We start from the raw sequence: 12561 nt of genomic DNA, 5'->3' as shown, positions 1-12561 counted from the left end.
GATAATTTTGCAGCCAACCAACCAACTTTTGTGTCTGAATTTTTGAACTCAGATTTCAAAGGGTTATTTTACCTTTTCACAAAAATTGTCCTTCTGAGAAGTCTCGGCATCCTGGAAGAAGAAAGGAAAGAAGGGTGAGGCGAGCATAGATTAACCGTTTCAATACCGGGCAATTTTACACCTTCCTGCCCAGGCCATTTTTCAGGTTTCAGCGCTCTCACACTTTGAATGACAATTGCGCAGTCATACAACATTGTACCCAAACTAAAATTTTATCATTTTCTTCACACAACTAGAGCTTTCTTTTGGTGGTATTTAATCACCGCTGGGGTTTTTATTTTTTGCTAAATTAACAAAAAAAGACCAAAAATTTTGAAAAAAAACCACATTTTTCTTTGTTTCTGTTATAAACGTTTACAAATAAATAATTGTTCTTCATAAATTTAGGCCGAGATGTATTCTGCTACATGTCTTTGGTGAAAATAACCCAAATTAGGATGTATTTTTTAGTTTGTAGGAAAGTTATAGAGTTCACAAACTATGGTATAGATCTGAATATTGATCAATCCTGAAGTACTGACAGCCAATCTAATTTCTTGAGGTCCAAGAATGTCAGAACAGTACAGATATCCCCCAAATGACCCCTTTTTGCAAAGTAGACAGTCCAACGTACTTCATAAGAGGCATGGAGAGTTTTTTGAAGTTGTATTTTTTTGTCATAATTTTTCGGAAAATGAAAAAATGAAAAAAATTTTCACTATTTTTTTTTTTACATACTGTCACCAGTGCAGTACAGCATCATCATATAACTGGCATGGCGGTTAACAGGGACACTGACTGGTGACAGTATGAAAAAAAAAAAATATATATATTTTTTTAATTTTTTTTAATTTTTTTATTATATTTAATTTTTTATTACTTTTTTTATTTTTTTTAAGATTTTTTTTTTCATATTTTACTATGACCAAAGTAGTACAATGTTACCATAGTAACATTGTACTACTTTGGGGAAGTGATCAGTATTTTTTTTTTACACAATTTGCTTATAGCAAAGAATTACTTTGCTATAAGCAAGCATTTACCTGAATGAAATCGATTCATTCAGCTTTTTTTTTTTTTTTTTTGTGCTTAGCTGTGATTTGGTCACAGCTAATCACATGACATGTGCATGTGATTAGCTGTGACCATTCACAGCTAGGCACTAGTATACAATGGATGGCATCATGAATGAAGCCATCCATTGTATACAACTGTCATGTGACCTGCTGTGATTGGTCACAGCAGGTCACATGGTACCAGCAACGGGAGCCGGTACTCGGATCTGTCATCGGCCGTGTCCGAGGTGCACGGCCGGTGACAGATCGCACTGCTGCGCCGCTCTGCATTTGCGCAAACTGTGCATGTGCGGGAGCACGCCAAATGGCGTGCACCCGGAGTGCAGAGACACATTTGAAGCCGCCAAACGGCTATTGGCCAGGCGGCTAATGGTTAAATATGCCCGGTCATGATTAAGCACCTGAAATGCGTCAGCACTTGCTATGCGTTATGCTGTTTGGATTTTTGATTTTTTTTTTCAATAAACTTACAGATCTTAGCAACAACAGTGTGCGGTCAACTACCTCTTAATTGTTCATGTTCATTGTTCATGTTCTGCGGTACTGATACCTGTGTCATTACAGTGCTATTCATTCTCTGTTAAGGTGGGAATACACGATTAGAAAATCGAGCGATCGGTCATCCAACGACCGAGAGGCGTTCGTTCGTTGGACGAAATCGTGGCCCACATTAATCAATCTAAAAAAAGTGCTCATCGGGCAATACCTAGTGATGACGTCTTCCGTACAAGTGGAAGTGATGCAGTGTGCATGTGACCTTGTAGCCATGCCCTGCCGCCTAGAACGAGCGATATACACAACAATTAACAGCAATGAGTATAATATAGTTTATTACAATAACTATATACATAAATAGTGATACATAAAATATAATATGCAGAATTCTGGTTTCATTATCTCATTAGGCCAATCTACTTTAAACATTTGTATTTTTTGTTCTTGTTTATGTAGATTCCTTGCACATAAACATCCGGGCCATCTTCTGTTTCCGCTCATGCGTGAAAGCGCTTGATAGATTTTTTTTTTCGTATGACCGTCATACCAGCGCATAGAAAATCGGTCATTCGTATGCGAAACGACAAAATTTTTCACTGTTGTTCAACCGGATTTTTTTATTCACAATATCATTATCAGTTAAAACATCCTGCTCATCGCCGAAGAGAAAATAGTTTGATCAGTGGTTCTGCAAAATTTTTTGTACGATTTTTTTATCGTGTCTACGGGGCATTATACTGTGCTATGTGCACCACAGCCCACTTAGCCAGAAAAATAGGTGTAGCCCGCAAAGCCCCATGGGGCTCACCCTGCGAAATGCATCAGAGAGATTGGGGGAGAGACGGTCATGTGACATTGACAAATAACATGCCTGGGTTCTCTTTCCAGTTTTTTTTTTTTTTCAAATCTCAATCTTTTTTAATGTGCTCTCTCTGCTTCAGAGTCCCAAAAATGGTGTACAACAGGGCAAATTTGTAAAGCACACATGAATATTTTTTTGTTTTTTACTGCTGTATGGTCAACGGTGCAGCTATATCTTTGCTTTGTAAACAAGCTCCTAAGTTACATATCATTATATTGACTTCAAATATCTGTATCTTTCTACAGCATCAGCACAGGTTGCAAATATAAGTATATGCATTCATAGGGTTGTGTTTACAGTATATTGTAAATGCATCCATGCAGTAAATAACAGTGTTGATATTGAAGCTGGATTGCCTATAATGATTTTCCTGTGCTACCTTCAACATGTTCAGAACATATATAACTGACAAATGATTAGATACTGTTAACCTGGATACATTCAGTGTGATTATTATTATTAATAATAATAATAAAAATATATAATAATAATAATAATAATTTAGAAAAGATAATAAGAATAATTATAATTATTATTATTATATATAAATATGATTGCTGTCATTGCTGTTTTCCTTTTAAATTACTAGTAATTGACTGTGGGGTGGATTTACTAAAACTGAAGAGTGCAAAATCTGGTGCGGCTCTGCATAGAAACCAAACAGCTTCCAGGTTTTTTTGTCAAAGCTAAAGCTTGTTAAAAGCTGATTGGCTACTATGCACAGCTGCACCAGATTTTGCACTCTTTAGCTTTAGTAAATCAACCCCCATAAGTCACTCTAAGAAACACGCAGTTACAAATAGCACAGTAAAACCATGACTCCTAATTTTTGGAGGTCGTTAAAACTCAGAAAGTGATGATTTCATTGGTTCACTGCGGAAGCCAAGGAATTAGCATTTTTTTGAAGGAAAGGTTAGTAAAGCTGTCCTCTACATTTCTCCAGTACAGGTTTCCTTTAGTCATTCAACAAAATATTGCTATATGCCAACAGTCACATTTTGATGTATAAATTGATCATTTATTTATATATAAATTTGCTGAGTGTAGTAATCACTTTCCTCACAGATACTGTATGTACCAAACTGCATATCAGCAGGAATTTAAATAACAATATGACATTTTATCCTGATGGCTAGATGTAGAATATTGGCAGCTGCTCAAATCAAGTTTATTTTGTACTTTTTCAGCATATGGCCCCCATATGTGCTACAGCAAATTATTTGATAACATAATTAGCAGGGTTATTTTTGAGAAGGATGTGCGAAAGCCGTTAATTGGATTGTGTGGATTTAATTAATTTAATTTAAAATGATATGGCTTGATAGAAATTCTACTGACCTTTGCCTCAGTGTGGTACAAACATGGAGTGTTGTATCTAACGCTAGATGGCAGCGTCGTATTAGTTATCATCTGCTTGGAATTGTTTCATTACCCAATTTCATTTTTGTGCAAATATAAAGCCACATGAATCAGAATTAATGGTTGTCAAATAACACATAGAAGCATCCATTTCTTCAACTCCATGAAAGAAATACTTGCATTCATTTATAAATGCATTATTTGCAGTAAAAGGGCAATTTAGAACACCATGTTACAGCTTTACAGTTGACGTCTCATTTAGAAGGAAAAGCAAGACGCTTACTGGAATAGAGTGGTGGGTACACTGAGCCGGCTTTCAGCAGAATTGGTAAATGAAGATTATTTATAACTATGGTAAAAGAGGAATTTTGTCAAAAGCTGAATAATTTAAGCGTGACATATTTTTTTTTCATCTAACGTAAATAAATCAATTTTTAATTGTACTAGCCATACTGCAGAATGTTTTACCCAGTGGCAGATTTGTACTACATATAATAATTGATTTTTTTTTCAGACTTGGCTACATGGCAGTTGCCAGCCGTAATAATATACACAATGGGATAGGGTTCTATAAACATAAAATCCCACTCACTTTGAAATGAATGGCACTTGGTGTGTTTGTGGCACTGTATAGTATTTATCTGGCCTATCACAGTACATCACAAATGGCAGTGAAGTCCATCCCACACTCTCCTTATAAATATAAGACAAATTCCTATTGGATCTTGTAAACTCATAGACTGGGGGCCTATAAGTAAAGAGTGGGGAGTCCATGCTCTGGGATGGAGTACAGACTCCGTATTGAATTAGTACGGGTTCAAAGAATGAAGTAGAATCAAAATGGGTATGATAATTTCCTACTTAAAGTGGTAGTTAAAAAAAAAAAAAAAGGATCCCCTGCAGTTTTACCCCATAATAGTATGCATCACAAACCAGCACATTATGACAGTTATCTGCAATCGGAGCCCTCCAGTGCAGCATTGTCACAGCTCCCCTGGTGCTTCCATCTTCACCTGGTTTTCCTTCTGGGTTTGTGGGCTCTGGCTGTTTAAATGCACGGTGCTCTGCATTCCACAACATACCATGTGCCCTGAATACAGAGTATCACTGTGCATGTATGGGTGATGTCATCAGCTATTGCTGAAGCAAATATCTTCTAAGTGGTGCAAGTTTAGGAGATATTTGTTGTACCTACAGGTAAGTCTGATTGTAAGCTCACCTGTAGCTACAAGTTAAGATAAGGACTTTACTACCACTTCAAAATGAATCTAAAACCCAAATGTTTTTCTTTTTAAGTTTTGGATAGAATAGGGTCTGTATCCTGGCTGTGGAAATTCACTTTTTCTATTTTTTTTGTAGTCACTATTGTCAATGGAACTGAAAAGGGAGGAAAATCCAAAATTTTTAATTGTCACCAGAGCAAGAATAAATGGGACATTTTCCAGTGGGATTACTTGTTTTGGCCATAACTGGAGAGGATTTCCCCCTTTTGAAGAGATTTCTTCCATTTCTTCTGAAGTGTGTGCACAATAAAGTAAAGGAAAATCTCCCCAGTGGAACACAAAAAAAAACCACGGTAGGGTAGAAGGCACATAGCAGGAATATGAGATGTTGGGTTTACATATTCTTTAAAAAATAATAATGATGAACAGTAATATGTCTTTTCTATTGAAAGCATACTTAAAGAAGTGAGCATGCAAGGAAAGCAGCAGACTCCCCACTGCTCCATTCAGCCCCCAGGAGCAAAGAGAAATGCATGTTCACTCTGTATTCATATGGGTTTCCTTTGGATACTTTAATTTCCTTCAGCACATTAAAGACATGCTAGTAGGTTAAATGGAACCTGACTGAATTGGTCGTAGTATGTGTGTTCAAATTGACAATGCACATATTTTATCACATTCTGTATGGCAGTTTTCGGGCATGAGCAAATAAGGAAGGTTGAGGAAAAACCTGGCAACCCACCTTGTGAAAAGAATTACAAGAAAATTCCATAGAAAATATTCATGCATGATGTATGTATGATAGAGCCGGACTGATAGAAGTGAAAACTGGTTCTGATGGATAAAAGTGTGTTTTCAAAGATAGAAAATATAGTTTGAGTGGACTTTGTTGTGGTTCTAGGTCAATACCTCTGTGATCGCGACAAAGGGAGCACTCGACAGACGGTAAGTCCTTAGATGTGTACTGAGGAGTGCCTGGCACAAAAGTTCACTGCACTCAAAGGTCTTTTTGAATTGTTTATTGTTTAGGAACATCAAAGACAGCCAACATGTTTAGAGGGGAAAAAGCCTCCTTCTTCATCACTTGAGCATCAAATACAGCCAGTGAATTTTGGGGGAAAAAGCCTCCCTCTCCTTCAGGGCTTGAGCACTCGATGTTAATAGAATCACATTAGATTGCACCAGGGAACCTGGCTTGATGAAGACTAGCTCTTGATGGCACTAAGAATGGCTAGCAGAGACTTCATCAAGCCATAACACAGTTTCCCTAGTGCAGTTTATCGTGCTTCTAGTAACATTTATTGCTTCAAACCCTGAAGAAGACGAGGCTTTTTTCCACCAAAACATGTTGGCCGTGTTTGATGCTCTTTAACATTGTGTTTCAAAAAGACCTTTATGTGAAATTAACTTTTGTACAAGATAGTACTCAGCAAATTACCCAAGAATATCAGTCATGGTGCCAGAGAGCTGGCCTATAAAGTCAGATACACCTAAACAGATATACAGTATAAATATACATTATTATTATACAGGATTTATATAGCACCAACAGTTTGCTCAGCGCTTTACAATATAACAGGAGACAATACAGCAAAAATACAGTTCAATACAAGAGGGTTAGGGGTCCTGCTCCTTGGAGCTTAGAATCTAGGCGACATACACATGTGCACAAAAACAATGCTGTTGGAATCACCTCAAGCTAACTACAGTATATTTCCATGCACAGAGCAGCACACAGCAGCCTAAAGAGATAACCAATGCATCTAGAAGTATTTTTGGACTATTTTTAAATTATTTCCACCCACTAATTTTAGAGTTATACTGTAAATCTTGCTTTAACTTTAAGTAATTTAAGAGGACTTTACTATTGTGGCAGTGTTTTGTGATGTGCATCAGTGGAAAAATGAATCAATTTACTTGTTTCTTGATTATTTCTCTGTGATTCTGCCAATTTTTTTAATTTTTGACGGCAACTAGCAGGTTGAACAAAGAAAAAAAAACGAGCCTGTTCCTTGGTGAGTTCCCCCACAGTCAGAACATCCTGATCAATGTATTCTGACTGAGCAGGGAAAATCCGACAGAGTGGTTGTACAGAAGCTGATCAGTAGATTCTGTACATTCTTCCTTCCTGTACATTGAAATTTGGCCGGTCTCTGCTGAACTGGTCGAATTTCAATCCATGTTAGATAGTTGCATAGTTACATAATTAGTCTGGCTGAAAAAAGACAAAAGTCCATCCAGTTCAACCTTTAAAAAAGAAAAAAAAAGTTATAATCCTACACCCACAGTTGATCCACAGGAAGGCAAAAAAACCCAGCAAAGCTTGATGCAATTTGCTCCTGCAGGGAAAAAAACTCCTTCCTGATGCCCCGAGAGGCAGTCGGATATTCCCTGGATCAACTTTACCTATAAATGTTAGTATCCAGTTATATTCTGTGTATCTAAGAAAGAATCCAGACCTTTTTTAAAGCAATCCACTGAGCTGGCCAGAACCAACTCTTGAGGGAGTCTATTCCACATTTTCACAGCTCTTATTGTGAAGATATCTTTCCGTGTTTGGAGATTACATTTCTTTTCCTTCAGAAGTAAAGAGTGCCCCCTTGTCCTCTGTGATGACCTCAGGGTGAATAGCTCTACACCGAGTGCATAAAGAGAGAATAAATTCAGTTCCTGTAATCTTTCCTCATAGCTGATCTCCTCCATGCCTCTTATCAGTTTGGTTGCCCTTCTCTGTACTTTCTCCAGTTCCCCAATGTTCTTTTTGTGAATTGGAGCCCAAAACTGAACTGCATATTCCAGATGAGGTCTTACTAATGATTTGTACAGGGGTAGAATGATAACTCTCTCTCTGGAGTCTATACCTCTTTTAATACAAGAGAGGATTTTGCTCACTTTAGAAACCTCAGCTTGGCATTGCATGCTTGTGATCTACCAGAACTCCCAGATCCTTCTCCACCATTGATTCCCCCAGTTGTACTCCCCCTAGTATGTATGATGCATGCATATTCTTAGCCCCCAAGTGCATAACCTTACATTTATCAATTAATCCTCATTTGCCATATAATTGCCCAATTAAACAGTGCATTGAGGTCAGCTTGTAAATTGGAGACATCCTGTAAGGATGTTATTCCACTGCACAGCTTGGTGTCATCTGCAAAGACCGAAATGGGATTTTTAATCCCAGACCCTATATTTTTTATAAATATATTAAAAAGTAAGGGTCCCAACACTGAACTGTGGGGTACACCACTGATGACCCCAGACCATTCAGAGTATGAATTGTTAACCACTACTCTCTGAATACGATCTTTTAGCCAGTTTTTTATCCATTTACATACAGATTTTTTCAAGCCTGTAGACTTTACCTTACACATTAGCCATGTGTGGGGAACTGTGTCAAATGCTTTTGCAAAATCCAAGTTTATCACATCCACCGCCACCCCTCTGTCCAAGGTTTTGCTCACCTCCTCATAAAAAGAAATCAGATTTGTTTGACAACTTCTGTCTTTCATGAATCCATGCTGTCTGTTTCTTAAAATATTTTTTTCCAGCAAGAACTCATCTATGTGGTCTTTTATTAAACTCTCCAGTATCTTTCCAACTATAAAAGTTAAACTAACAGGTCTATAATTACTTGGTAAAGATTTTGACCCCTTTTTAAATATTGGCACCACATTGGCCTTACGCCAATCCAGTGGTACTATGCCAGTCATTAAAGAGTCCCTAAAAATTAGGAACGTGTGGCCAACATAACTGGAACTATTACTTTGTAGAATACTGGGAACAACCTGTGAATGCTTATGTGCCCCAAACAATACACAATTTAAACAAAGCCTATACTTTTTTGATAAGCTTAAAAAAAACCAGCTGAATGTTATCTTATCTCGCAATACCTACTTGAGCAAATGCCCAGAGATTCCACTGAAAATATACTTTTCCCCTGTGGGCCAGTTATTCTTGAAATCACTAGTAAAATATACAAGAAGTTTACTGAGCAAAGGGGAAATAAGAAAAAGCTATATTCAGTGGCTATAATTGTATTCAAACATGGAGGCATCCCAACAACCCTTTATATTTACATGTTTATGCTTATCTTCACTAATAGCCACTAAAAGCTACCAACTGTACCTAATTTCCAAGGGCGATTCAAGGCCTTGCCAGCGAATCCCTTTCTATTGATCATGAAATCCCTGCTCTTTGATATTTGTGTTCTGTTCTAACTATTTATTCATGTTATTTAGCCTTTTTAAGTTAACTTTCTTTCAAAGACATCTATTAAATCGGAATGAGACTTTATTATGATAGGGACAGATAGTGTGCATTATGAAAGGGACAGGTTGTGATTTAGTTTAGTATAATAGGGAGACTGTGAGCTAGGAGCTCTGATCTAGGAGCAAAGCACATCAAAAGACTTCTGCGGATTTTTTCTTTGATATAAATACACCTGTGTTTGAAGACGTCTGCAGATGTCTTAGCAGCCACCAGGCAATAAATTTGAATTGGCAAAAGGTTAAGATCTCTGTACAGCTCTCAGTGGACTGAAGGAGAAAGGAAAAAAAATGAGGTTATATTTGGAAACTTGGTTTACTGGGGTATATTAAGAGTATGGTAAAACCATAGCCCTCTTTGCTCAGCCTACATTTCGAGGTAATTGCAGAGAACAGGACAGATTTCTAATAAGGGGATGAAAGTAAAAGCAGAGATGTTTTCATGGCAACCAATTAAATTGACAGTTCTATGTTTTGCTAACAGAACAATATTTTGAACCTGATTGGTTGCATTGTGAAACAGCTCATTTTCCTTTACTACACACTTAGGTATTTTTAAAAAATACATTATCTGTATTAAAAATAAGACAATTTTTTTTTAAATTGCATTTCACATTTCAGTCTATTTTGAAAAGCTTTCTCAAAAGTCACATTCATGTGTGGTGTCCGGTAGTTTTTTCCCAGGTCAAGTTGGACGATTCCCCTCACTTCCAGTGAGGTCAGTTGGATAGGATCATTGGGGGGAACTCCCACTCAGGGACAAAGATTGTAACAAAACTGACATGTTATAGCACCCACCTTCCTATATACTTTACAATGCCAAGTCACTGGCGTTAAGCAGCTTTTGACAAAGTTTAGGGATGCTGGTTATAGACTTCAACCTTGACTTCCATATTACCCAATTTTTCAGTTTTTAGTGCCTATATCAGCTTAAAACAGCAGGTTCAAAATAAAATTCTTACGCTCACTTCAATCACCAATAATATAAAAGCAGCTGCACTACAAAGTTGAAACTCTACTAAAATGTGTATGTGAAGGTGCACGGCACTATAAAGCATAAAAATATGAAAACAAGTAAATAAACTCAAGTGCTCAGATATATAAAAAATAAACTCTAAAGACAAGTACAATAGAGGATGAGTATTAACAGATGTGTTCTTGTGAATGAAAGAATGTCTATCAGTACAAAAGACTAATTGATCCACTGTCAAAGTTTTGCACTTGAAATGTATCTCCCAACAAAGAACTTGTTTGATAACCACCACTACCACTCCTGTGGACATATGCTCACCCCAAAAATAGGACCTTATAAAAGGTCAGAAAAGAGGAGCCCTGCTTACCAGCCAGAACAAGCTATGCCAGAGGATTCTACCGTATTTCACCATATGGTCAATCAAGGACAAATCCCAGATGATTGCTCAAAAAAGCAAAAAGACATCCATAGTGAAATTGAATTCATAGGTTTCAATCTTGACTTCTTTTTTACACAAATTTCCCTGACCCTCCCAACCCCTTAGGGAAGTGTGGTTCTGTATGAACCACATATATAGCCTGTTGGTGTGTTGTTTGCCACATTTTCTCTTTCTTGCATTTTGATTCTCTTCTGTGTCCCTTTACATCAACGAGGGGCAACACTAAATATTCAGTAGACGTAATCCTACCTTGTAATGTCAGAGTCTTCAGAAATACTATATGGTTATTTATTTTATTTATTACAGGGACTTATATAGCGCCGTCAATTTATGCAGTGTTTTACATATATATTTGTACATTCACATCAGTCTCTGCCCTCAAGGTGCTTGCAATCTAAGGTTCTTAACTCACATTCATGCATATTATGGCCAATTTAGACAGGATCCAATTAACCTGTCAGCATGTCTTTGAAGTGTCAGAGGAAACCCAATGCAGGCCTAGGGAGAACATGCAAACTCCAAACAGATAATGTCGTTATTGGCATTCACACTAACAACCATGGTGCATAGTGCTGCTAGATGGAAGTGCTGACCACCTAGTCATTGTGCTGCCCATGTTACAGTCTGTGGATATGCTATAGATGGAGACTACAGACATGCTGCAGAAGACACTGGGACTTCTGGGGATATGTTACAGGAGACTGCTAAAGCTCACTGTCCCTTTACAAATCAGTGAACCCAATCCCACTACAAACTGCTTAGGATTGAAGGTAACACAAGTAGCAAAAGACCTCAGGAGAACTCTGGGCCACAGGTTGGGCAGCAGGTCCATAGACTCATTATTTCTTACTTTCCATTACCTGAAGGCTGTAATTCTTCATACATTTTCCTATTATCTTTTATACAGTCCTTTCCAGAAACACATCAGATTTTCATTATAACCAAGCCACCTGCAAATCATCTCCATTCAAATGTAATTAAGGATGAGTGTATGCAAATTGGTCTCATGCAGAGATATGCTAAAAATCTTGCCAGTTGGGGGTCACTAAGAGACTGGAGCAGGGAAAACACTATTCTAAGCAAAATTCAAAGAACAGTCTCTGGGGAAGAACACATAGGTTATGTGTATGATTTCATTGTTCTGTCCTGCTTTGTTTTTATAGATAAAGCTTCCCAATACTGACTGGTCACCGCAGAAGACACAGAAACCAGGCCTCAAAAGGTATATTTATTCAGTGCTATTGTCATATGCTTTTTAATAAAAGACAATGCATTCTCTGGCAATGTATGAATAATGCATAATAATTACGCATGGAATGCTATGATTAATAATGATTATACTATTAAATGTTTTTCAAAGGTTATTACAATACGTGCTAATAGCTGCGAGAGGAGAACAGAATGCAGGGCTGAATTCAGCAATCTACTCTCTCCTAAGATACAGAATAGAGAGCTTCATGAATTGTGACATAGCTACTTACTTATTTTATCTATTTTTAGGCAGCCATTATTAAAGAAATTACCAAGGATTTCATTTGGAGTAGAGTTCTTCCTATTTATTCTGTGTGCTTGTCTAAGAGTTTTAAAATACGACATATCCAACCCAAAACTCTTTTCTGTCATTTTGGATAGAGTATGGAATTGTTAAAACCCCTCTCGTTTTTGTGTTCCATTCAAGAGATTTTCCTTAATTTCCTGTCCTGTACAAATAACAGGAAGTGAGAAGAAATATCTCTAAACTGAGTTGTCAGACAATTGTCATAGGAAAAAATGCCCCATTAGAAGATTTCTACTGTGTTTCAGTTCTGGTGGCAACTCAAAATTTTG

General features: G+C 37.2%; 1 protein-coding gene across 3 annotated transcripts in view; it reads left to right on the top strand.

The window, feature by feature from the left end:
- The window catches only part of LOC149474340 (protocadherin-10-like), a 136968-nt gene that overhangs the window by 72075 nt on the left and 52332 nt on the right, over positions 1–12561 (top strand). For all 3 annotated transcript variants that reach the window (XM_089660887.1, XM_089660911.1, XM_089660976.1), the window contains exon 2: positions 11898–11956. In XM_089660887.1, the coding sequence (XP_089517013.1) occupies positions 11898–11956 (59 nt within the window). The remainder of the gene's footprint in view (positions 1–11897; positions 11957–12561) is intronic.

This window comes from Staurois parvus, unplaced genomic scaffold (genome assembly GCF_062004578.1).
Source record: "Staurois parvus isolate SC_StPar_1 unplaced genomic scaffold, SC_StPar_1.0 ptg000006l, whole genome shotgun sequence".
In the NCBI taxonomy this organism is placed as follows: Eukaryota; Metazoa; Chordata; class Amphibia; order Anura; family Ranidae; genus Staurois; species Staurois parvus.
This window is presented reverse-complemented; position numbering and strand designations above follow the sequence as displayed.